Source organism: Nesoenas mayeri, assembly GCF_963082525.1.
Source record: "Nesoenas mayeri genome assembly, chromosome: 1".
In the NCBI taxonomy this organism is placed as follows: domain Eukaryota; kingdom Metazoa; phylum Chordata; class Aves; order Columbiformes; family Columbidae; genus Nesoenas; species Nesoenas mayeri.
The window spans coordinates 182,669,641-182,696,096 of record NC_137541.1 but is presented as its reverse complement, the minus strand read 5'-3'; the positions used below and the strand labels follow the sequence as shown (position 1 = coordinate 182,696,096).

At 45.7% G+C, this 26,456-nt stretch overlaps 1 protein-coding gene across 1 annotated transcript in view; it reads left to right on the top strand.

Annotated features, from left to right (window-relative positions):
• Positions 1-10,834: 10,834 nt before the first annotated feature.
• SIAH3 (siah E3 ubiquitin protein ligase family member 3) overlaps positions 10,835-26,456 on the top strand; it is a gene marked incomplete at both ends in the record, with an annotated part of 47,414 nt that continues 31,792 nt past the window's right edge. The window contains one exon of the mRNA XM_080361642.1: positions 10,835-10,969. Coding sequence (XP_080217768.1) covers positions 10,835-10,969 — 135 coding nt within the window. The remainder of the gene's footprint in view (positions 10,970-26,456) is intronic.

Sequence of the window (26,456 nt, the reverse complement as noted above, 5' to 3'; positions counted from 1 at the left end):
AGGGTACCTCTGCTGGTAATAAAGTGCATCTCATAAACAGATCTGACTCCATGCTACAGTCCAGCAAAGCAAAGTGGAGTGGATCCATCCCAAATTAACCGTAAATGAGACTGACACTCTAACACAAATCGAACACCCCTCAGGGCTCCGCTTACATTAATTACAAAGCCTTGGAAAATTATCTGGAAGAGCTTTCTCTTCGCTAGGAGAAATTAATTTAAGGGTTTTGCAAACGGTGGAAAAGGCAGCTGTACAAGGAGCAAAGCCATTTAAATCCTTTTCTTTGTTCACATTTTCTCATGGCGATAAATGTATTAGCAATAACTGCTAAGTGTGAATTCATCTGGGTGCTGTTTTCCTTCTCCACCACTCTCCTTGCCCTGACCTTTGAGGTGGAGAAGTCTGTCTCCTCCATGGATGTGGTGACTTCCAGACTTGCCGTGGGAGGCAAGAGATCATCTGTCCAAGGTTGGTGGTGAGAGGCAAATGGGGCTGTGAAAGCAAAAACCAAGTCGGGACACCCTGTGGGCTGGGAAAGACTGGACTCCCCACGGGGCTTAAGGACACCCACATGGGCTGCAAGTGCCCCAACAGCTGATATTCAGGTGCTATGGGTGCTCCCCACCCCTACCTCATTCTGGAGCATCCAGACCCTCTGTGTGCATGGCCCTGCTGGACAACATGTCCTGTGTCCTGGCTGCTCCCGTCCCCAAGCTGCACCTCTCCTGCCGACAGGCTCCAGCCCTGTAGAAGCTCAGCCAGGGAGCGAAGGGCTGAGAGACCTAGGGTGGCCCGAGCTCCTCCAGCTGAGTTTCAGAAGAACCAAATATGCCTTTTGGGTTTTTTTTGTTAAAGGGAAATGAATTTGGCAGCCATGACTAGCCTGAGGTCAGGTCCTCCATCATGACTTTGTCCTGCTTGTGCTTTCAAGCATCTCATCCTCATCAGGCACAGCAGAAATACCAACAAGGAAGCAACCCCCAGGCTGCACACTGGATCAGGAGATGAATGAGGTTTGGATCAAAAAAGATGAAAAAGACCCTCCTGATCTGAACTTTGAGACTGTGATTTGTCACAGCTCCTCCTTTCTTGGGAGGGGCTGTGGGGCCAGGGTGGGTGGCAGGTGCTCTCTGGGGTTGGATGACTCCTTTTGATTCCTGGAGCCACCATGCTGTCAGGCAGAGGGTGAAGGTGCTGCTTCATGCCTTATCCTCCAGCTCTGCTGCTTTGCATTTCAGATACAGGGGCAGGGTTTGTAATCTAATTCCAAAACAAAGTCTGGCATCTGTGGTTTTTTTGTGCTTTGTCAAGTAGCCTGTTTGGATTTTATGTTTCAGCTAATATTTGTGGGGTTTTTACTGTGAGCAGCCATCCAATAGCAACATTAAATAAAAAGTAGAGTCTCTTTATTGATTTGCTTTTAGTTAAAAACAAACATGTCATATATAATCAAGATGTACACTGCTTGTAGATCGTAGAGAGCACATTTATTAAACCATCAAAAGAAATAATTAAATGGAATATATCACAGCCACCTTTCTGAATCATTCCAACAGGAATGTTACACACATAAAATGTTGATAATCCTTCTGGCAAACTTTTAATGCAATCGTTTGGTTTGCACTTTAAATGCCTGGCATATTTTAACCCTGGAGATAAATGAATCTCGGTGGGATTGCTGAGTAATTAAGAAAAGTGTCTCTGATGGGCTTGCTTCATACAGAGAGGTGAAATAACACCGGGAGAGTCAGTTGATCACTTGATATCTTTACATACAAAAGAGAAAATGCAAATACTGAAGCGTGCCACTGTCACACTGTGTGACAAGGATTGCTTTCAAACAAGCTGGGTTTTCAGTGTCAGCTGTGTCATGTGTTTATAAATTGCTATTTAAAATGTAAACCAGAGGATGTACTGGAAGGAAACCTCTTGAGACCACCCGAACTAGAGCATGATGGCCTCGAGGCCATGGGTCAGGGCTCATCTGCTCATCTCATCAGTCTTCAATGGAAGATGGTAGTTGGGTGGGTAGGTGGGTGGCAGTAGTGGAAGGGCTTGGGGAGGAGTCATTTGCTGTCTGCTGGATAATTGTTGGCAAAAGATACTCAGGAGTTGTTTATTTTCTAGTAATGGATCAAGATATAGTCAGGATGGTTTTGATAACCTGCTTTGAGGTTTTGTGTTGAGCTATCTGAATGCTCAGTTTTACTGAAGGCTCAGAACTTTTTGGTAAGAAATGCCAGACAGAAATTGAAAACTGAACCCTCCAAAAAAAGAAATCAAGCCTTGAATTACCACCTGGCTTTTTGTTGTGCCATGATTACCAACATGTTCAGTTTCAGTCCCAGTGCTATTGCACACTGGGAACTCTCCCTTAGCTATTACTGCCAGCAGAGGGATGTTTTCACATTGAGACATTTAACTCAAAACAGTCACTTTGCTGGAAAAATCTTCTTCAAAAGCAGGCTCTGGGATTTTTCCCTTCAGCATAAAGAAGCAGAGCTAAATTCCAGGCTGGGAGCTTGCAGCCTTGATCTCTGCTGGCTGGGCTGAGGTCAGGCTCTACTCGCCTCCCTGGAGTCAGTGGTATCACAGTCAGAAACACGTAGCGTCAGCTGGGATTTTTGCTGACAATATTGCTCTCGGTTTCTACGCGTGTCCTCCGGCATGAAAAGCATTCCAGGAAGAAGGTGGTTGTATCCCCAGAGATGACAACCTATCTCATTATGAAAAGCATTAGCTATTCACTGGAAAACAGACCCGGAATTAAGACATTAGGCAATTAGGATAGTTGCTCCTTTAAATGATTATTTTCAACTAAAGGACATTGTTATTATTGGCGGAGAGGTGGCTGCAGGAACGGTCCATTTGATAATTGTGTCTGAGAGCAGGAGACAGAAGCATCTGTTTATTGGCTATATAAATCAAATTAATTTGTTAAATTTACAAAGGCAGGAAGAAAAGCAATAAGGTCTGTCCTGTGGCTGTGCCCCAAAACAGAGGCAACACTGTCAGTATTAAAACAGCTCTCTCCAGGGAAACTGAGAGTGCTACACGGCTGCAAGTATTTATTTGGTTGCTGTCATGTCCAGCACTACATATTTTAAATTTATTTCAAGCACTGTTGAAAACCTACACCAGTGAGAAATCACCTGCCCACAGGGACCCGGTCCAAGAGAGGAATTCTACCAGCAGATACCTGCCTACAAATACCACTGGTGTCATGGAAGCACCACATGTGAACATGGGGAGAGGATTTGATGCTCCAGATGAGGCTCTTCTTGTTGAGCATCCTTTTTTTGTGCACACTTTTCGAGCAGATGAGTCCCTGCACCACCTCTGACCTAGGTGGACTCATCCTTAGCTGTCTGGGGCTGCTAGGGTGCCTTTGGTATTACGTATAGATGTGAACGGAGACGTTCAGGCAAGCTGTTACCAGCTGGAGCTCAGGAGGAATGGACGTGTCTGGTGATACACTGGGACGTGGTAATCATCTTAACAGCACTTGGCACAGAGTACTGCCTCCCGTCCACGTCCCTTTCCGATTCTCTGTGCCATTAGCTAATTGAGCTTTGCAGCAATACCTCAGCAACACTGGCATTGGCAGACACGTTTTTTAAATGAGTAAATATAGATTTGGAAAGGTTACGTGTCCTGCCTGGCCAGTGGTCATCGGTCAACATTAGGACGTTTGTCCAATCATCCCCAGCTCATGCTGGTATTGGTGAGGGGCCTTCACTAGCAATGGGGGGTGGGGGCCAAAGCAGGATGGAGATCAGTGGGGACACAGAGGGTCTCGCACTGGTGCATGCTCTGACTAATTTGGGGTCACCTGGACACTGAGGCCTTCACTGGGGCCAGACCAGGGAGATGCTGTGATCAGTGTGGGCTGAGCATGTATCCCTACAGCAGGTAGGACCCTTGCAGAGACTACTCCCTCCCAATCACAGCCGGGGTGGCTTTCTTGCAGTGCTGGCCAAGCAGTGCTGGTGACAAGCAGGTCCTCACTGAAACAGACCCTGTCATGGCACCCCCTGCCCAGGTGGGATGTATGGGGGCTTATTTTGGGTCACAGGATGCCACCATGTACTGGAGCCACTGCTTATGTGGCAATGCCCAGCTTACTAGGCTTGGGATTCATCTCACCTGGTTGTGGAGGAGTTTGGTGCAATGTCTGCAAGAATCACAGGTGTACAGTCAATGGAGGGGATTTGGTACTTTCAGCCAGTGAGTCATCTAGCCCATTTTAGATATGTCCTTTAACCTGAGATGCCCCAGACCTGCTTCTTCTCACTACCTTGAGAGGCACAGCCAGCTAACTCAGGCATAGGCGTTTGCTAGAAGAAGATATGTGCCAGCTCTGATGGCTGAAAAATCCTCAATGAATGTCTCCTGAATCTGACTTAAACAGGTTTTGAAGACAGAAAAGTCCAAGCCCAGGAAAATGTGGATGTAGGATACAAAGCTCTGAAGCAAGCCTGAATTATTTATCATTATTCTGACCCAGAAGAGCAGAGACTTCAGTCCATCTTGCCGAGTTGTTTGGATACAGCCCTCCACCTCTTCATTGCCCAGGCATTCCTCTGTGGGGGAAGCATTGGGGGGAGCAACATGACCTGGTTCAACAGAGCTCACCTGCATGCCCAGAAGCTGCTCACACTTCAACGTGAGCACAGCAAGTCTGTCTCATCCCTGCTACCTGCCTGTCTTTTGCACATCTCCATGCATGTGTGTCTGTGTCTGAAAGCAGTTGGATCAAAAAAAACCCCATCATGACTCTGTCAGGCTTCTAGGGAGGCCCCCAGCATCTTTATGGAGCTGAGACCACACGAAGGAGATTAAAGGGTGACACCGACGTTAATGCCACCAGTTTGTGTTGCTGACTGCCACTTCTCCAGCTGAGTGCATCTCTGGGAGTGAAACGCCAGCCCATAGCCATAACCAGAGACAATCATACAGGTGGGCTCCCGGGCAAAGGAGAAACTCTCCAGCCCTTAAAACTGACTCAGAATTAGCCACTGCCCAGGCTGATGGTGGGAAAAGGAGCCTCCTCCATCCATCACTATGAGCTCCTGGTGCTTTTCTCACCGACACAAGGCAACCAAGGCATTTACAGTCTATCCGCCCTCCTGTGTGAATATGGCCCAGGGCAGCAGGACTCTCCACTGGGCATTCAGTAAGGCTGGCAAGTGAAAGCAATACATCCTTATGGTAATGTGGGCACCAGGCAGCCACTATGAATAGGAAATGATGGCAGTTACTTTATCTAATAACAGCATGAAAATGTAAAGTGTCTTTATTGAGCTGCTGGCTTGCTGGTGAGAGTTAAAGATGCTCTCTGGGGTATAACATTTGCAGAAAGAAGTGGCATGAGATATTGCCATAAGCTCTCCCGTTAACAAGGGATCAGAGGAAGGTAGAGCATAGCAAATGCAGTGGTGTGAAGGGACAAAATTAAGAAGATGGAGGCAGCAACCTTTTTCCCTAGGCAACAGATTTTCCCCAAGGAGAAATGAAGAATTCCCCTCTTGACCCAGTGACCAGAAAAGTCATGTACTGCTAATAATAATGTAGGAAGGATGGCTTTGAAAGGAATAAAACAAAAACACCTCTTGACATATTACTGTCCTTCAATACCAGTGGAAATTATGAGTTTCTGCTGAATGGTGATTAGCAGGAAAAACCCAGCTCAGCAGATGTGCATTGCCAATACTCTGCAGGTGGGTAGGGGGTGCAGAAAAGACTTTTCCCAAATGGCAGACAGGGGAGATGTGGCAAATATGCCCTGCAAGCAAAAAGAAGGTGTGGGAATGCAGACCCAAGGGAGTGTACGTGTCACATGTGTAATCTGTGCACTGTGATCGTGTGAGCCAAATGGGTCATTTTGCTTCTACCCTCATCAGCAGTGAGGAGCAGATCAGGCTCGAGATGAGGTGAGAAGATAGGGAAAAATGCATAAAGAAGCTACAAGAGTGACCTGATCTTGGGCAAGAAAGGTGCTTTGCAAAGGAAACACAGTCTATTTGGTTTGCTGAAGGAGTTTTTAGGCAAAAAAAAATGTGTCTTCACATGGAGAAGGTCTGTGATGGCAGAGGCTGCCCCAGCTGAGCAAGAGAAGGCACAATGATTTCCTGCACGCAGAATCCTATGCAGGAAAGTAATTCAGACAAGAAATATGATTAAAAAAATGCTAGTAATGAAGATAAATAACCTTTGGAAGAACTTACTAGGAGGTACCACTGGTCTTCTTCACAGGAAAATTCAAAGCTAGGTTGTGTGGAAAGGATGGGCTCCAACCAAAGCACAAAGCAGTTGACATGAAGTGACGTGCTTTACAGGGCTACAACTGTCCTCTTAGTTTTAAAAATTGCTGGCTCTGCTTCTCTAGGGATGTGCCCTCTGATACCCAAATGTGACAGCTGTAGATGCTAAGGGAATACAAGGAGAATGGACAGAAGGCGTTGGCCCCTGCCCACGAGCTGACTCAAAATGCCATCTCCTGTAGACACTGCTGGAGACAGGATGCTGGGCTAGAGGGACCTTTGCACTGAGCTAGTGAGACATTTCTTATGTTCTTGCTTTAAATTCTGGTGGACAACAGAGGCAAATTATAACTAGTAGTGCAAACACCTCTTCCCAAAACCTGTCATGAGACTCAGGAGAGCATATGAAGCTTCACACATTATGTTTGCATCCAAAGGATGCAGAAAACTGCCTGACATCCCAGCCAGGTCAGGGGAAATACATACTTAGAGTGCCATGTTTGCTCCGCAACTATAAAGGGAGCTGGGCTGATGCATGCAGATGTAGATACTCAATGAAGAGGTGCCTAGTTGGCATGGATGGTGCTCCTCCAACCCCTGGCCAGGCAGAAAAAGGACTTGAACCTTAACTAGATGGGGTCAGTGACCCGCTAAATAGCCAGGTGACATTCCTAGAAGGCAGAGTTGAGAGTGTAAAAGGGGATCCCTCCCTGTCCCAAGGCGCCCATGCAGGCTGTCCCTGCTAGAGGGCAGCAGCAGGTTATCTTGGCCTGGCTCCTTCCCCAAGGAAATATAAACAGTGGAGCTAAAGTAGGTCCCACGTCAGCCAGCCCTGCCAGAAGTCCCTCCAACAGTCAGAAACATGGCCACACAAACAGATCAGTGAGCTGCCTGAGTGGATACTCCTGATGCCCTGAACAGCATCCATCTCTCCCATCCTTGGGATAAAGACTAGTGCCGATCTTGTCTGATGCAGGTTGCATTCCCCCTATAGATGTCAGTAGCGGAGGGCAGCCTGATCCCATCTATGTGGGAGTCATCCCATGGATGCCAGCAAGAGCTGCTCACCCATATTTATACAAGTAGGGATGAGAGGGACTTGGATTCACAGAGGCATCTGGCGGGGCAGGAAGAGAGAGAGAGCAGCACGTAGGAAAGTCTCCTCCAAAAGTCAGAATGATAAGGAAATCTGATTGAAAGCCAAGCACTGCAATTTAACATTGGGTTTGGAATGAGTGCTGCATCTCCCAGGCCACCATTTTGCCAAGTTGCATGATGCCTCGACCCTGTGTTTACCCACAAGTGTTTCCCTTTCACACCAGCAGCTCTGATCAAAAGCAAAGTGGACAAACCCAAAAGTTAGCACTGCTGCAGCCAGATTTTATGTCTACCTGATCCTATTATCATGCTAACCTGAAGCAGCCACACTAGCAGCTGAGGTGTTGGAGAATTATAACCCCGTGTACATTAAGGTGATGACACTAGAGCTACTAATTTGGCAAAATGTGTATCCTAATAAATATTTAGCCTATGACCTTTTTGCTATGTCACATTTTACAGAATTAACTATCTCAGAAATAATGGCTACAGACACCAGAAATTTGCAAACAGCAGTTAAATGGGATTCATCAAGTGCCCCTTGCATGTGGACTTGTTCCTCCTCTCCCTGGCTTCATTCATAGAGTTAAATAATGTCATTGAGGACCTACTCCATGGTTTGAGGCCAGATAAGGCAGCAGATCTTGCATCCCCAAGCCTGAATGAAACCACTGTAAACTTAAATTAATGGAGTCACTCTGGTTGAGAGCCCCCTGATGCAAAAGCAGAAAAAAGACCTGGATCCCCACTTGCACATCAGACCACACTGCTGAGCTTTTGCTTGTAAGTGAAGCTGCATGCACAGCCAGCTGGTGGATGTAGGTCCCTTGTCAAGCCAGTGCTAAGTCATGTGTTGAAATGCAGTAAGTGTGTGCTGCATGTTTGTCTCAAGACATGAACAATATGAGCAACAAAAAATTTCACAAAAGTGCCACCACAAACGTGAACTTATGCTCTGAGCAAGAGTTGCCTTCAGATGCACTGAGTGCTTGTTTTCATCCTTTTCCACCAGTATTGCTTGCTGCGAGATGCTCCTCAGAAGATCATGTGTGGAAAGTGAGATGGGTGCAGACGCATACAGGGATTTGGGCACTGCAAAGGTCCCTCCCCCACCCTTGAATGTGGTCTTTTCTTTGCAGCACTTTTTGCATTCCAGCATCTGGGATGTATATTTAGATTGAAGACACCTCCCTGCACCTGTGGGATCAGGGATACCTCTCCTGCAACCCCAGGAAGGCAGATGGGTCTCAGCAGGGCTGGACCACAGCACGGCCAGGCCCCCAGGGCCAACTGGATGGGAAGGGCGAGGGGTGACATCTCTGCTGCCCACAGATGTGGTCTTACCTCCAATCTACACATTCAGTTGAGTCACTCAGTCAAACAGAAAAAAATCCCAGGAGATTTAGGCGTTGATAACCAATGTAAATTACAAGAACCTTTTGGTCATTTAAGGCTTTGGTGGCAGAATACTTGCACTGGTATCTTGCAGTCTAAGATTTGCTGGTATAAAGTGTTTGTGCAGCTACCAACTACAAATCAGGAAGAAATAAATAATAAGTAGCTGGATGCTCACAGTTACTTTGGGAACGGAGAGAAGGATACATTTAAGCAAATCAATTCAGCCACTTGTCCTCAAGTCTGCCTGAAAATATTCTCAAAGTGTCTCCCAGCACTGCAAAAATTATCTCCTGTTCTCATTTACAAGCAAATTTTAAGAACTGAGAGATACATATTCCTCCCATCTTTAATGTTTTTTGGGGGTGTTGCATCGTCAGATGTTCCAGCATTCACAATATCCCACTTATTTATCTACTCAGACCTGGTGTGTATTTTAATAGTGTTTTTTTTTCCCCACACAGGCTCTCTGCAGTCTGGCAGAGCCAGTATTGCAGTATTGATTTAGGAAGAGGCAGTTGCGACAATCCAGTCCCAGGATGCAGCCCACACTGCACAGGGGCTGCTCCATCTGGAGCACAAGAATTACCCCCAGCACAGGGCTCATGTTTAAAAAGAAGAAGAAGAAAAAAAAACCAGCTACTTTTATCTGTTCGACTTTGAAGGGAAAAAGGATTACCAAGGCTAAATAAGCCATCTGAGTACTTAGCTAGCAAGCCTAAATAGCACTCTGATAGGAAGTTCTGGTAGAGAGCTAATTAAATTAACCCTCTTTGATTTATTAACAAGCAGAGCAACATATCACACAGGATTGTCCCATGAAATGAATGTGCTTTCTGATTCCCTCAGCTGCTTTGGTGCAGTCACCTCCTGGAAAACCCGGTTATGGGGACTCAAGTTTCATGAGACTTAATGTCTTGAAAAGGATCCCTGCCCACCAACAGAGATACGCACTGGTAATAATACACAAAAGCATGTTATTTTCCTTGCACTTCCCTAATTCCTTTTTAATGCCTAGGACAATCTAATGGCTAATTAGTCATTTCCTGCCCACCGATATGCAGATGAATGACAAGCAAAAACCTTCTGCATGTTTAATTATTCTGTTGATTTAGAAGCCACTTTTCCCTCAGTGCAAGTTTCTATCTGTGTGTGCTCTCATGCATCATGTATTTCATTATTTTTAGAAGCATGCTCTGTGCCTTTTTATGCTCTTGTAGTTCCAGCATCCAGTAATTACCACGTTTTGTGTCCAACGGACCTGATCTACCAGTGAGTGTAAATCAGGAAAATATTGCTGACTTTAAATGGAGTTATTCCAAGTTACACCAGACCTGAGACCTGACCTTTCCTATTTTTAGGTGGGGAGAGGAGGGAATGTTATTTGTGTGCTGGGACCCTTGTGAAGTAACAGAAAATAAAATGTAGAAAACTTCATAGTGTTGAAAATCCAAATTGAAGCCCGCAAAGGCACAGGTGTAAATTTATTTGTACAGTGAGCTCTTCTGCTTAACCTCTCTTTGCTTATTTGATTTTTATCCCTCAGTAAAACATAGTTTCCTTAATCTATTTTTGCTACTTTCCAGCAGTTTCACTGGTGGGCCCCACATTTAGCTTTGGTATCCGAGCGCTCTTTCGTTAAATTAAGGCAATTAATAAATGGAGACATTAAGCAATCAATTTTGCCTTGCATATCTCCATAGCCTTACGTATGACTGGCTGTAATCGCAAGATAAATGCAATGTGCTGATGTATGGTAATGCTCAATAATACATTCTCCGCCAGGCTCAATTCATCAGGGAGTTTCTGGAGGGGAGGCATTCGTTATTGGCTGTCTCTGGACCTCAAGGATAACATTTCTGTCCTTTCCATTGGCCGCCCCGCTGCTGCAAGCCTCTTCCCGTCTTATTTTGATGATGAATATGAAGGCATGCTAAGCCGTGCCGGAGCGGAGCTCTCGCCGACCGCACTCCCCTCCCCGGGCTCAAGGACTCAGGGGCTCCCTGGCTGCTTCCCCTGCCCACCGCCGGCAGCAGCGGCAGCAGCGGCAGCAGCAGCAGCAAACGCCAAAAGTTGTGATGCTTTTCTTCACCCAGTGCTTTGGGGCTGTGTTAGATCTTATTCACCTGAGGTTTCAGCACTACAAGGCAAAGAGGGTTTTCTCAGCTGCTGGGCAACTCGTCTGCGTCGTCAACCCAACGCACAGCCTAAAGGTGAGTTAAAAATACGTTTTTCTCTTCTGACATCTTCTTGTCCACCCCCCCCCCCCCCCCCCCCCCCCACCAGCGGCTTTTCTCCGCAGGGAATGAAATGATGCTCTGAGAGTGCTGTTAACACATTGCAGCCCTGGCAGAGGGGATGTTTGCATTGTTTGGCTGCTCAGTTCCCTTTGGAGTGAAAGGAAAGCAACCCACTGCTCCGAGAGACCATGGGAAGTAGCTGCTCCCCCTCCCCAAAGTTTCCTCATCCCTTTCACCTGTGTAATCAGCACGCATGTTCTGAGCCCCTGGAGAAAATGACTGGAAAAGTTAGTTGGCTGAATTAAGCTCCGTTTTTGGTGGAAGGATGCTGAGCTATCTCCCAGACTGACACCCAAGCACCGCTGGCTGCTATCCAGCCATGGGGAGTGGGGTCAGGATGGGAGGGGGCTGGGGGACAGCGTAGGGGTCTCTGGCTGCTGGTCTTGTTTGCTTTTTTGGGGAAAAAGGCTGTTTCTCTCTCTGAAGGGGAGTCTGAAAGCATTTGTCTGGTGCTGAAAGTGTCCTTAAGCTGTTTGCAAGGTGAATCTATTTTAGGCAAGAGAATACGTTTGCCTTAATGCAAAACTATTTATAGTTCCCATAAAACATTTCTCTTACTTACACGGTACTGCTTTTTCACTGACAAAGTGTCAAGAGCTCCGTCTATGCCAGAGCCCTGGTGTTTGTACATAGAGAAGGAGCAGCAGGGGGAGAAAGAGACTGCCAGGCTCTAATTACTTTGTCATGGTAGTGAATGACCAAGTTTAACTAAGTGACACCTGTTTTGCTGAAAGTCCTTGTGGACCTGACTTGAGATGCCACTCTGCAAGCCCAATGCAAGCTCAGAAATTAATCCAATTCAGGATCCAATTTGTCTCCGCCGGGGTCTCCAGAAGGAACTCGCAGTGTTTGTGAGGAGCATCTTTCCCAAGCTGCAGGTCTCCAGGAGGTCCATTGATGGGGTAAATCCCTCTTTGGAGCGACATCCCCCCGCCCAGAAAAGCCAGTTTCCTGGAGGTATGTTTCCAGTCTTGGGCTGTGCTCAGGCAGGGAAGGTTGTTTCCAGCAGGATGGCATGTCCAGGAGGATTTCCATGCAAGGCTGTAGTCAGCCTGGTGAGCACTGCTGGCTGGGGCAGGATCTCCCAGGGGATGGACAGCTCGGTTGTGGGCTCACCTCTGCCAACATGCAGCTCCTCTGCCAACAGAAGCTATTTAAAACACTCACAGCCTTGTCGTTGTCTGAAGGAATCTGAAAGAACCAAATAGATAAAAGAAATAGTCACGTTCCTAAGTGCATGGGGAGATTTTGTAAATGAGTGTTTCTGTGCTTGACCCCTTTTATGAGACTGTCTCCTGTTACTTTCATTTATAATTTTAATTAGTAAAAAAGGCTGAGCAGAAAAAAGGTTATTGAAGGTCATAAGACAATTTCAATGCCAGTGGCACTGTCTGATGTGGTCCCACAGAGAGGTGTCTGCTGACTGCTTCACTGTTATCTAGGTCTAGACCTGAATTTATCAGTTCAGGTCCTCTTGAATTGCAGATTTGCTGTTGCAGGAGCTGCAGCATTTTACCTTTGGATGTCCAAAAAAAAAAAATTTGATGCTTCTGTTCCTTTCTGTTAAACACAGAGGGCATTTTAGTGCATTAAAATCCCCATGGCCAAGCTCCTCACTGCTCAGACCCAAAGCCCAGTAGAGAGATGCATAATCCTGGTGCTGTCTTGGCAGCTCTTGGAAGCAGGCACTGCACCTAAAACTCTCTTGGAAACAAAGGGAAGCCTTTAGAAAAAGGTCTGATGTGTCAGTGAAATCTCCAGTGAGAACTATCTTGAACTCAGTAGGAATTGCTCCTGTGATAGGGTTGCAGTGGGAACCTAATGGCACTAGTTTCCCCACATGGGTCTGTTGAGACATCAGGCAGGTAGGATAAGCTGATAAGAAACCTCTCTGCTCTGAAAAAAACCTCTGATTGTAAAGTGAAAAACACTTTGAAAGTGCTCCTGAGTTACCCAGCTCACATCCAGACGGGTGAATATGTCAGGCTTTAGCACTGATATGCTCTCAAGGTGTTCAGTCTGGTTTCCCATCAGCTCTGTAAGGAACACACTATCGTTTTGTGTTAAGAGCCAGAAAAGATGGGTGGGGTGGACCCCTTTGTGCCCAGCATGACACCAACAGCACCCACTGGCCAGCAACATCTGTCTCCAAGACGGATACCTTGTCCCACCTGCTCTTACCTGGTGATAGAGAGGTGGTCACCTCCAGCAGGCAAAGCGTCTTGTCTGAAAACTGATATCAAAGACAAGTCTGATGAACTTGCTTCTCAGGGTGCCTATTTTTGCCCTGAAGGTGAACAGGAAGGTTGTGGTTGCTCCCTCCAGCAACCTAGTGCAAAGACTTCTGAAGCCAGAACAGGCAAATCACCCCCAAACTGTCCCATACACCAAATGACACCGGAGGGGCCATTAACAATGAAAGTGCTGAAGATATTCCTCTGTGGTGGTTTACAGTATTATTACTACTCTGATGTTTCATGGTCTATTATTTCTAGCTGGGTCATTTCAACTGTAGCATTTTGTTGACAGCCCCCAAATCTATCTTAACAATTGACAAGTGGAGTGAAAACTGTATTAAGGTTCGCAGTCGATGAATACAAGCCTGCTAGGAAACAAGGGCTAGGAGCAATGCCATTTCTCTCCCTTTCCTTCAAGGCTTAAATGTTTGTGCTTACTCCAAAATTGTAAGCTCTTTGCAAAGGGATTATTTTATTCTGTATCTCTACAGCAGCCAGGCAAGGGGCCTCCTGGCTGACTGGTGCAAATGATAAATGACAGGCATCATATTCTGGTGTGATTACATTGACATCCATCACCTAGGTCAGGTCCTCAATCAGTGCCAATGTACATAACTCCATTAAAGTCAAATCACTGCAGGACCTCAGATCTCACTCCTTCCACCCAGGGGAGTGCTCAGAGATGGTAGTGGGATCTAGCCCACCATAAGGACTCATGGCTGGTGATCACGTATGTGTATCAGAGATTTGGCATCATGGAAAGCACTCGGTGTGTGATACCCTTCAGGGAAAGTTTGCACCAGCTTCTGCTGTCACAGACTTGTACATAGACCAAGGAGGGGTTCTCCAGTAAAGTTATATCAGCACATTGTCACCATAATCACAGCCTGGACCTCTGACTGTGACCAGAGCCCATCACTTACCTCTTTCTTTAAGACAGGTCTGGAGACCGGCAGAGAATCACACGTTCAGAAAAAAAACAGTGTCTTTCTTCCAACTGAAAGGCTCATTAACTGGGAAGGCTGATGAGGGATTCAGTGTATCTTAAAGGAGATGATAAGAGCGTCAGCACAGATATCTCTATTGATCTGCTGCTATTTTCCCTGTGCACGACAGGCTGACATAGGCGGCTCTAAACAAGGAAAGACAATTCTGCAGTGTCACTCTCTGTTTGCCTGTCTGGCAGGGGTGTGAATGGGGTGGGGGGGGGTTGTTTTGGAGCCTCTTTGTCCTTCTTGCTGCTTTCTGCTCTTTGTCCTTCCTTGAGCTTTCCCAGGCACAGCAGCAGCACCTCACGATGTGGTGCTACAGTGGGATCAAAATTCACTTGCCGAGCAGAGAAAATTACATATTTACTGCACTTTTATAGGTCACCTTCATCCTCAATAGTATTATATGTGTTACCTTGTAACCTGTCTTCCTTCAAGTGTGTGGTCGCCCTGACATCTGCCCTTAGAGAGGCACGGCCAGGCAGTGGAGCTTCCTAGTTAAGTGGCTGCTCCCTCTAAGGCCACATTAATTAAAGGAGCACCGCTGCTGCTGCTGGCTGCAGGTCCCAGTGTGCCAGGAAAATTTTAAGGTCCTCTGTGTGCACGGAAGAAACGAGCAGAGTTTGCTGGTCCCTGCAGAGATGAGGCTCAGTGAATTCCTCTGCATTTTTTCCTTGTTAATAGCAATTCTTCCCATCACTGCTAATTGCACCCTGGGGAGAAAGTTGTGTCCTCACTCTTTAACCGGAATCAGTTCCTGCCCAAAAATCAGCCATCCGTAGCACGGGACAGCAGTGCCATCACAGCCCAGCCAGGTGCTGATGCTTTGCAAGGTGCTACGTGCAGCTGCGTAAAATAGATCCTCTTTGTTCACAGAGTTACTAGCTTTTTACACGCAACTTTTATTCTTTGAAGAGTGTGAAAAATGCGCTTCTAAATGGTAAAAAAAGTATATTTACAATGTTCTTGTAGAAACCACCCTTCCTTTTCTCTGTAGGACTTCAAGGAACTTGTTGTATTACAAAAGGAAGCATATTTAGAGGAGGCCAGAAATAGTTCAATCTTATATTCAAAAAGGATCATAACATGGTTTATGGGGCCAAGCTGTCTTCTAGCTATTTTTTAAAGAAACAAGCAAATCTGTTCTGAGTTAGGGAGGGGATTTGAATCCTGTTATAGCAGTTTGGCTCTGCGTGCAGCGGCCAGCCAAATAGCATTGTAATCCACTTTAGCCCCAGCAGGATTAAAGTGCTATGGTGCACGAGATTTATTTATTTATTTAGTGCAAGGGAGGAAAATGACTCTTTAACCTACTTCTAACAACCCCCAGATATCCTCTGCCACCATCTCAGCCCAGATATGCTCAAATCTATTACTTCGGGTACTTATTTGGGGAGCCCAAGTGGCGTTCGGCCACAACGTCCACCAGGATTGTGACAGCCATGGCGAGGGGGGCTGCAAACCCTCCTGCTGCCTGCAAAGTCAGGTTTCTGGCCAGGCATTTGGGTCTCAGTCTGAGCCAGGGCTGAGCAAACACTGGGCACCTCAGACTTCCAAATCCTTTTGTGGGGATGTGGACAGCAGCAGGCAGCACTGCTTTGCCACCCATCCTTCAGCCCTGCCTCTGTTTGATGGGACTTCAGTGGGTAAAACTGGAAATCAAGTTGGCCACGAGCACCCTGGGAGCCTCTGTCTGTGCATCCACAGCCACCTGAAGGTGTGACTGTAATGGTTCTCTGCAGAGAGGAGGCAGAGCACACTCCTGCAGCTCTCCCTGGGGTCTCTCCCTCCGTCGCTGCTGCTGCCTGGTCCTGAGAGCTCCCCTCTTCCTTTTCCTTTCTCCCTTCTTCGCTCTCCCCTCTTCCCTCTCCCATTAACCCTGAGCTCACAGACCCACACACCTGCACAACCCACAGGACCACGATGTGGGAGAGCAGGGTGGCATGGGCTTTGCTCCACTCTTGCTGCAAAGCAGGGCAGTTCCAAGTTCCAGCATAGTCTCCCAGAATAACAATTACGGCACCTCCTTGGCAGAGGCAAAGAGAGGAGAAGTGCTACGGTCTCAGAAGTTTCTGTGTTAATATGCTTCATCTTCCTTCTCCCCCTCTGCCACCCCAAAACCATTCTGGAAAATTAATTAATGGGTGCTGCCTGTCATGCTACAGCTCTGGAGATCGGATAGAGTGGATAAGCATTGAGCCCTTTTCTACCCATGTTTGATTTTGAGGGTGAATTTCATTAACAAATCTGACCTGGTTGCAGGACATTTCAAGACAGGTGTTATCAATGGGAAATGGCACCATTGTTATAATAGTAGAGAAATACCTCTCCCCTTGACAGGACATTTGCCTGCAGTGGTGAAGAGTAGCCACCAGACACCATCACGTATCGCTTTCTAATCCACCCACTCTGATACAACTCAGTATATCAAGAATTTCTCAGTGCAGCCCTTCAGGTTAGATGTAGTGGCCCAGATACCTCCTTCAGGAGAAATACTGCTTCAAAGCAATTGCTGTGGCTAACACCTGGAGTGTGGAGGAAATAGGGATGTTTTACTATAAGCCTTGATTATGTAAAATGAGTGGTGAGGTCTCAGGCTGCTTCCCAGCAGATGTAAGTTATACTTGGACATTCCCACAACTGTCATTAATTAGCATACCTTGCTGCTTGCCTCAGTAGAGAAACCAAGCACTGAGCATAGTCCTGCAAGGCTCAGATGTTAAAAAGTCCCAGGCCAAGTTGCCAAACAGAAAATTTTGCCCCAAATTCAGAATTTACAGAGTAGAAGTTCTTGTTCAATCATTAGGATGCTGTCCCAGTACCAAAGACCTCCCAGTACACTTAACTGGGGACACTTAGAAACTTCTGAGTGACAGTCTGAGGTTCTTTAGTTAATCCAAGAAACCGAATTTAAAGAAACACAGCAGATCCTGCGACTCCTCATAAAGTGAAGGAAAGGAGCTGCTGTGCCTGTGCCCGGTCTCCCCAAGGTGTCAGCCCTTCTTCCACTGTAGAAATACCATGATCCTGCTTGACATAGAGCTGAGAACTTGGGTGTCACCCCTGGCGAGCCTTCCCATCACAATGGGCCATCAGTGTCTCTCACCCTGGTGCAGGTGAGGGAAAAACTGTGAATCCTGCAATAATTTAGTGGGAGACACAGTCTTTACCCATCTTTACTGGAGAGTGAGTGAGGGAGCGAGGAGCATGGGACACACAGCCACACTCTTCTGGCTGTGGGAGGCTGGGATGGTGACGATCCACGCTCCTCTGCTGTGGTGGGAGCAAGGACCATGAGAGTAATGACCATGATGAGAGTAATGACAACTGGAGCTGGCATACATGGCATGGCATGGCATGGCACAATGCAGAGTTGTGGTCCTCCTTGGAGCTGCTGGAGGTGGGTGCTGGGAGGTGCATGTGCCACCAGAACTGAAACAATTGCTTCAGAGAGCTGAACAAGATTTAGGTAGTACACTGAGCCTGCTTTTAGTGTGGCTTTTGCGACAGAGACAAGCAGAGCTGTGTCACCACGTTCAGCCAATTTGGGTCCAGTTTCTGATGGAGCTGGGGAGAGACTGGGCCTGAGCTCTCCACTTGGGTCCTTCTGAAAGCAGGAGCAACTTCCCAGCCCAAGAATGCACATGCTTTATTTGGAAATTGAAAGCATGGATGGTGAGACATTGAGCACTTCATCAAACTGCTTCATTTCTCTTTCTTTCCATGGCTTGCCTCTTTTTCTAGGTTCCCTCTCTTCTGCATTATTGTTCCTCCTCATCCTGCCCATTACCTGCTATACCAAAGTCTTAAAGCAAAAGATTCTTCTCATCTGTCATTCAATAACCTAATTTTGGCCTTTTTTTACTCCCACTGGAAGGAAAGCATCATTAATTTCACTGCAACTTTGGATGTCTTATTTTCCTCTAAGCTCTTTTAGAAAAAATAATTCGATCCCCAGCTTACTTGGTGCCACCAACTTACCTATTGACAGATGAAGTCCTGCTTTAAAATGATCACCAGCAAGATGAAGAGAGCTACACAGGCAATGAAATGTTCCTGTCACCACATGCTGATGCACTTAGTGTGGAAGCCAAGTGTCCTACATGCCTGCAAAACCCAATTGCCACCTGACTGCTTGATCAGGGCTCAAGCAGTCAGGTCTGGCTGGAGATGCCATAGATGCCTGTTGTCCATCCAGCGCAGTAAGCCACCATCATGATCCATTCACCAGTGCTGGCCAAAGAGAACATCTTCCCTCTGCTTCAGTGTGGCGGTGCAAAACCACTGTCATCAGGGATTTAATCTGGCAATCCAGTGTGTGCACTACCAAAGTAGGCACCCTTCTGCTTCCATGCTGCAGGAGCAAGCAGCAGTGGCCTCAGCTGGCTTTCACAACCTCCCACAGAGCTCTTACCCTTAAGGATTATTGAGGGCTGTGCTGAACGGCAAACCCCCAGTGGTGCTTGGAGATCTCTTGAAAATTGCTCTGGGTGACCTGCTGCTAATTGCCACCTGCAATATTTCTGCTCCCCTCTTCCATGGAGTTCTCCTCCAAAGAGGAAAGAGTGTCCTGGCACTGCTGATGAATTGCCTGGCACATACGCAGTGTACAATCTGAAGCACTTTTATTTATTTAGCGGCATTTTGGAGTGACTTATATAACATTAATGGATTTATCTTTAGCTCTCCCCTTTAGTCTCCACAACCACATGAAAACATCTCAGGGGGAGAATGGCAGAGACCTCCGAGTACTTTGCATGTTTATTTTGGTGTATGTTTTTTAAAAAGGTAGAAATGTTTGAAACAACTTTGGAAAGGAATTAACTGGTTATTTCCATAGCAGATGTAGTGCTTTTCTTCTAGAGCAATTTCATTCTGAGCTGATCCAAACTGAAATCCCTCTTCCTTCTACACTGGCCTCACAAGTGAAAAATAATCTTTCCACAGCTTTAGTGATGTTACTGTTATTTTACACGTGGAAATATTAAGCTCCAGAGTGGTTGGCGATAGTCCATTAACCACTGGAAAATGCATGGTGGAGAAGAGACACAGGTTCTTGTGAATATCTTAAACACAAGATCACACACTCTCTCACATCAAGTGCCAGCTAAAGTAGAAAGAGAAACAGAGCACTGGAGCATAAATGAGACAGAAAAAGATTGAATCAGTAATGTCTTCTTGTGCAGAAAACAAACACTAAAGATGAGCAAGGAGGCAGCTGCTATGGAGCAGAAAACCACATCAGCAGAGGATGAAAATGTTCTTCCACTCTTAGGGACTGCCATGTGGAAAATGAGCAAAGTAATAAGTGTGAAAATGGAGTAAATAACCACCGCACAAGGATTACATAGGGCAGCTGGGGTAAGGGGACTGTTAAGGTCACCTTCAGGCTTCGCGGAAAGGAGAGGTTGAAATGGAAACAGCAGGATGGCGGCAGTGATCATGATAGTGCTCTGAACTCAGCAAGACCAGTCAGGGGTTCAGTGTCAACCACGTGCACAGCTTCAAAAATACGTATTTTTTGCATGATCAGACCCTTATTCCAACATACTTAATTCTGAAAATTATCAAACTTGATCCAGCAAAACACCATATGAAAAACCTTCTGGAGTCTAGCAAACTTGTCCATCTCCTTTGAATAGTGTAGAGCAGACTGAAGACATCTTTCTCTTTAATAGTGGAGTGAGCCTGGGTATCTATCTCATTGATACATTGCAACACCTGCTCAGATGAGGATGCTTGGTTGCACACAAAGTGGTGTTGTCTCTGCTGGCAGGATCCTCATGGTATGAAAAGACACATTAGAGACCAATGGGGTTTTACTTGTAGGGCAATTCTGCAATTCCCTACTTGTACTACGTGAGAATTGAGAACATTTCTGAGGTGCACCATCTTTTGGGGTCTAGGATCAATGAGATGAATTGCCCTCAAAGGAAGACTGTCCTTCTTGCCATTGACAATCAAGGAAGCCAGAAGATTAGCTTGGGATGGGTAGGTCATTTTTATCTAGCTGAAGTTAGGTGAAATGAACTCCAGTTTCTTTGAGTTATGGAAAAGAAAACCTAATAAGGACAGTTGTCTCCTTACAAGAAACCCAGAAAGTTTGCACACAAAACCCACCATTATATTCACTACTATTTTACACAGGTTCAGGTAAGACAATCTTCTTTCCACTCCTCAAAAGCAAACTTTGAGGGAGATCTCAGATACAGGAAAAAAAAAAAAAAGAACAACTGACAACATAACTCCAAGGTGAGAGCTTTCAATTTATTTCTACTAGAAGGAACATCTCATCAAGAAAAAAGTAGGCAACAACTTTTTGGACTAATTGATAACAGAAAATTTCAGGTATAGCAAAAAAATAGACCATGGATGCTGTCACCATTGCCAGGCAAGACAGAGGGACAAAGGGGTTCTAGTGGACAAGCTGAAAGTGAGCCAGCAATGTACCTTTGTGGCAAAGGCCAACCTCATCCTGAGCTGTGTTAGCAGGACTGTAACTAGCAGGAGGTCCTTTCCCACTTGAATTGTTCTGGCCCTGCAACCCTGTATAAAAATAGGATTGGTATTTTGGAGTGCAAAGAAGGGTGCAGCAGCATAAGGGTCTCAAGAGCAATCATTGAACACGTGCATCAATAACAACCAAGCCAAAGTCATATCTGAAAGACATATCTGAACAGAATTAAGAAGACAGATGGACATTTGGGACATACTCAGGCACCCAAGGAATCAGCACAGTAGACTGATACCAGTGAAATAATATGGAGCTATACTAGTTACAAAAGTATCTCGTAATTTAAACTTATCTGAAATACAAATCCTTGTGGTAGTCCAAAGCCCAGAGCTATTACCAGCTAATTAAATCCATTTGGATTGGAAACGGGGTCACTGTGGCAGATGAGGGATGGCAAAACAGCGTAAGTCATACTTCAAAATATGCTTTGGAACAAGCACGCTTGTTGGTAATTACAAGCAATGCAGAATAAACTCTGAAGGGGAGAGGACAGACTGTTCATCATCCTTCTGTGAAGACTTTGCACCATGGCACAAGGGTAAACACATTCCTAAAAAGCGTCGAGTGGAGCAAAAAACATGGAGCAAGTCACATGGAACAAATAATCCACTTGGACAAATCTGCCTTTCATTCTCCTTACGGGGTAGCTGCCAGCAGAACAAACTTTCCCTGGATTTATTCAATTTACTGCTTCATGATTACTTTCCCCCTACAGCAGGATCCTTAATGCTTCAGACCCACTTTTTTGGTATGCGAGCTGTGTTAATTAGCTGTGCAAAGAGGTACAAAGCAGAGAGGCTACTTAGGTAGTATCACTTCTGTTCCCTGCCTGGATTCTGAGTCTCATCCCAGGCTTGATGGAATTTGTTTCTATTTATCTTTGATCAGTGAAAGTCAGATGTACTACACAGGTTTGGTGAGTTAGGATGAGATAACATCACTAGAGGTGAGGAAAGGTTGATTTGCCCAGCCTCTTTAGGCCAGCTCATGGTTTGAAGTATGGAAGTCTGCAGGTGAGCTGTATTTTGTTGGGGCAGCTTGAAATATTGCCATCCCAAATGACTTTGTTGTTCTCCTAAAAGTTGTCATTGCCCTTAGTGTAGGGGCAGCAGAGGGGTGCATAAGCCTGCTCCCCACACCACCACCATCCCATTTCACAGGCCTTTGTGGATTCATTAAAAGAGTTTTCATTAATATATCAGACTGAAGAAGAAGCAGAAATCAGGCACATGTTCCCCTTTGCTGCCTTGGCTGTGGGAACGTGACTCCCAGCAGTGGCCCTGCCAGCACTGGAATCAGAAATGTTCTGTAGCAAGCTTCACCAGAGGATACCTGACAGGAGCCTGAGGCACTGGTCCTTGAAAAGTGTTTCGCTGGTGTTTTGTTGGCTTGGAAGTGTAGTTCAAGTTGGATTTTCTCTCCTCGCATTCTTACAAAGTAGTTGTGATGTGGCCAGGGGATTATCTGGCTCGTTTAGTTTCCTCTGTGCCATCATTCTGTCAAAAGTTTTTTTTGGGACCTCTTTACCCCTCTTCCGTCAAGCAGTATCCCTTATAAATACTTGCCTACTTGCCTAAAGGCATGTACCCAGGTTTAGACCCCTCATTATCTGTGCTTTTGGGAGTGGATGAAAAGACACATTTTCCAGTCACCTGCCAACCTCAACAGAATGCAAACTCAAAGAAGGCAGCAGGACTTAGTTCCTTACAAATAGGGGTGTGTTTGCTTGCAGGCAGCTCATGGCTATGTCCAGGTCAAGATATAAAATATGGCAGGGAAAAAGACAAAATGCTTGCAGTAATTCACCACCACTTCATCTGGTTTCCTCCTTACAGCCAAACTGGAATCTTTCATCCAATTGCAACTCCTGACTGGAATCTCAAGGGAGAAAATACAGCTTTAAAAATAAAACAAAACTTTTACTGAGTTTCTTCTGCCATGGAAAATATTTTTTAAAAAAGACTCAAAAATATTAAGGTCATGCGAGGTCATGCAAACATAACCACTGGTTTGTAAATAACTGATTATAAAGACTGAACTTTCTTTCAGGCTGTTGGTAAAAGATGAAGGCACTATCAGAAAACAGATCAGAAGCCAGCTTAATCTCCAGAAGCTTCACAAGGCAACTGGAGATAATTTAGTGTTGCAGCTAAGCACAGTTTTTCTGGTGAGGTATCTCTTAATAATTTTTAAGCTTTTAATGATTTTTTAATAATGAGCCAGTGATCAGAAAACAACATCCCGGTTCACAGATAAATCCAGGCTGTGTTTGGGTATTTTGCCTACTTGCTGCTTTAACTGAAACAACTTTGATTTGCCAGAGGCCAAGCAACAGCCTATAGCAAGAGAACTCAGTCTGATGAAGCAGATGTTGGGGAAGGGAAGACCTTTTCTTACTCACTCATAGGGAAAATTAATTGATGCTGAAAGCAACTTTTCAGCATTTTTTGTCATATTAACTCTTGTTTCTTGACTTTTACAACATAGAAGAAATGTGCAGATTAAGTAACTTCTGAGTTGTTTTTCATGTAAAAGGACCTTGATGCTCTCTACAGGCAAGTCATGCAGCGGAGTGCAGCCAGCTCCAGTCCTGGCCAACCCATAATTACAGCTCAGGCACTCCAGTAAGACCTGTGCCACCTGGTGTTTGCAAACAGCTGAGTGTTGAAAGATGAGCAAGAACCTAGTCCAGCCCTCTGCAGTTAGGAAGTCTAATAGCCTAAGTCCAGTTTTGCAGATAATTTGTTTCTCTGGTGGGGAACAGCCCTACCTCTTGGTGGGCATCACCAGCCTTCCCCAAGACCCATCCAGTTAACATCTGTTCCTGAGTACATGAGCAAAATCAAGCTGAGCTCCCTGGAGAGCACTCAGTGATGTATGACCCAATGCTCTGAGCCCAGGCTACAGCTAACAGTGGCAGAGAGTTTGCTGTGCTTGCCTTTATACGCAAAACTGCTTTTCCCCTCTGTGTACAAATACAGTCTTCGAGCTCACCAGCAGCACTGGCAGGCTTCCCACCTCCTGAACCGCTCGTCCCAGGAGCTGGGGTGAGAGAAAGGATGGAGCTGAAACACAGAAGAGGCTGGATACGAGCCAGGCTGAGCCTAGCAGCTAAAGAGCTGCATTAGACAGGTGCTGTGCCTGAACTAATAAGCTCTGCAGGAGACAGGATCTATTCATTGCAGCATCCTGCCGAGGTGTTGGGGTTTATCTGCCTCCAAACTTGACGGTCACATCCACGTGCTGCAGCCATCCATTGTGCCCCCAGACCCGCCGCAGGGATCAGGGAGCTGGGATGCTCTGCAGGAGATTGTGCCTTTGGTTTCTCTCTCTGTAAATGAGGTGAGGGACAATGTTCTCCAATGTCAGTTTGGTGGTTTGGGAAGGAGGCCAAAACAGACACATCTCCTGCTATAGGTTAACCTGCTGTATGTGTGTGAGGGACCCATCTGCGAAACTGGCCCTGTTGCTATAAACGCTGTGAAGCCACCAATCCTTTTGGTGTCAATGAGGCTGTGAGGATACGCTCTTCCTGTTTCACAGTCAGGCTGTAAATATCTAAGACCCAAAATGAGGATGATGAAGCTTAATTGTAGCCACCGAAGATTCTTTTTTTTTCTTCTTTTCTTTTTTTTTTTGTCTTTTTTTCTTTTTACTTTAATCCCTTAATGATGATTATACTGTAAGTAGAAAATATAAAGCATTTTAGGAGCATTAAGTAATACTTAGAGGGCTCATTAATCCACAGTTAATATGCAGCCACCACTGAGAGGGAATGAAGCAATCACGCCGCCACAGCATTACGCAGTATGGTGTCCCTGCCTGCCTCCAGAAGGGAAGCAGAGGATGCTCACTCCACCTGGCACTGTAAGAGGAGGCAGAGATGGACAGAAGACAATGGTCTGGCGTAGACACCACAAGGCATGTGAAGCTCCCTGACCTCCCTTGTCATCATGCATCAGGGTTTTGGGGTAGATCTACACCAGCATCTTGACTTTTTCACTAACAAATTCAGCAGAGTAGGCACATTTTACTTTCAGCTTCCAACCAAAGTAAAATTCAGCCACCTAGGTCAAGGCTGAAGGTACTGTTTTGCAAAGGTGAGTGTCAGTGCAGCAGCTTCTGTGTTTTTCTTTAGAAAAAGTCAAACCCCTTGGGAGGTCCATCATAAACCATCTAGGCTTCATCAGACCAATGACCCGATAAAAACCAAAAATATACATGGGAGTATTCACCATCCTCATCTTCACTGATAAACAAAAATGTTCTTCAGCACTTTATGTTTTCTTGGTGGCTCCCCGTGGAAAAGAGTGATTAGACTGTGCTTCATTCAGTACCAAGCACAAGGAGTTCCCAGAGCTGAAGCAGAGGCAGAAATTGTAGTGTTTGCAGTACAGCCAGTCTCGGGGGTTTAATTCCAGGGGAGGATTAATTCTCATAGAAAATGTCCTAATGTCATGTGGCAAATTAAAAAACAAACAAACAAACAAACAAACTTGCCGGCTGAGTAATAGCAGATTCTTAACTAGCAGAAAATTCAAGGGAGTACTGTGCACTGCTTTATGACAGGTTAAAATAAGAATGGAGGGGCATGTTAGGCAATTGTAGATGTACAGGTGCTCGATGGTCGAAGGAAAGGTGCTCCTTTATACTGCCAGGCAACTTAATTTTCTGCATACTTGTCACCACAGAAAATGAGTACTGAGGCTGTCACAGCCTCAAATGGTTTGTGTGTGTGTGTGTGTGTGTGTGTGTGTGTATGTGTACTATCATTATTTTCAGTGTGCAAGCTAAGGCTGAGGCCACTCGTGATGGCCAGGTTATGGGACACACTGAATGGCATCTTGGACGCAATATTTTCATGGCCAAGTCTCCAAAAATGCACAAATTCCATCAACTCTGCGCAGCTGCTTCTGTTGCAAAGCAAAGAGAGGAGCAAGAGCGGGAAGCCTACCTTTCTGGTGGGCTTACCTCTCAAACCCAGTCCCAAAGCTGAAGAGGGGAAGAAATGCATGTGCTCAAAAGGGTAAATAAGAGCAGCCAGCATGCAGGGCCCCGCTAAGGTCCCAAGCCTGGAGCTGTGCCCTGCAGCTTGTGTGTTGGTGTCACCGTGGTGGGAAGTGACTTGTGGTGTACGTGCAGCATTAGCAACTGCCCCAAACTTCATGGCTGGGAAACAGTGGGTGTGGAGAAATCATCCTCAAAATAGACCAGCTTGTTGCGAATTGGACCCCTCCTTCCTGCCCTGTGCTACCCTTGTTGCTAATGTGGACATATCCTCTGAGCATCCTCTAACCCAGAAGCTATACCTGAGGAAGCAATAAATGCCATACCATGATGTGATGCCCCTGATTTTCTGGAATTTTAATATAAGCATAATCCATTGATGTTATTTAATTATCATAATGCAGCTGCCTTATAACATTCAAAATACATCTATTTGCTTTAATTTTATAGCATAGTAATTCACTACCAATGTCTAATTTAAATGTATTTACAGAGGGAAATGTCAGAGATGCATCACTTTTTCATGCCCAGTAAATGCACCCTCAATAACCAATTTGGTATTTAATTGGCTTGCTTACGATCTCACCTCTGAGATAAATTATTTCAGAGAATGTGTTAGCTAAGATGCTTAAGCAGGTTCTCCGTGAGAGGAT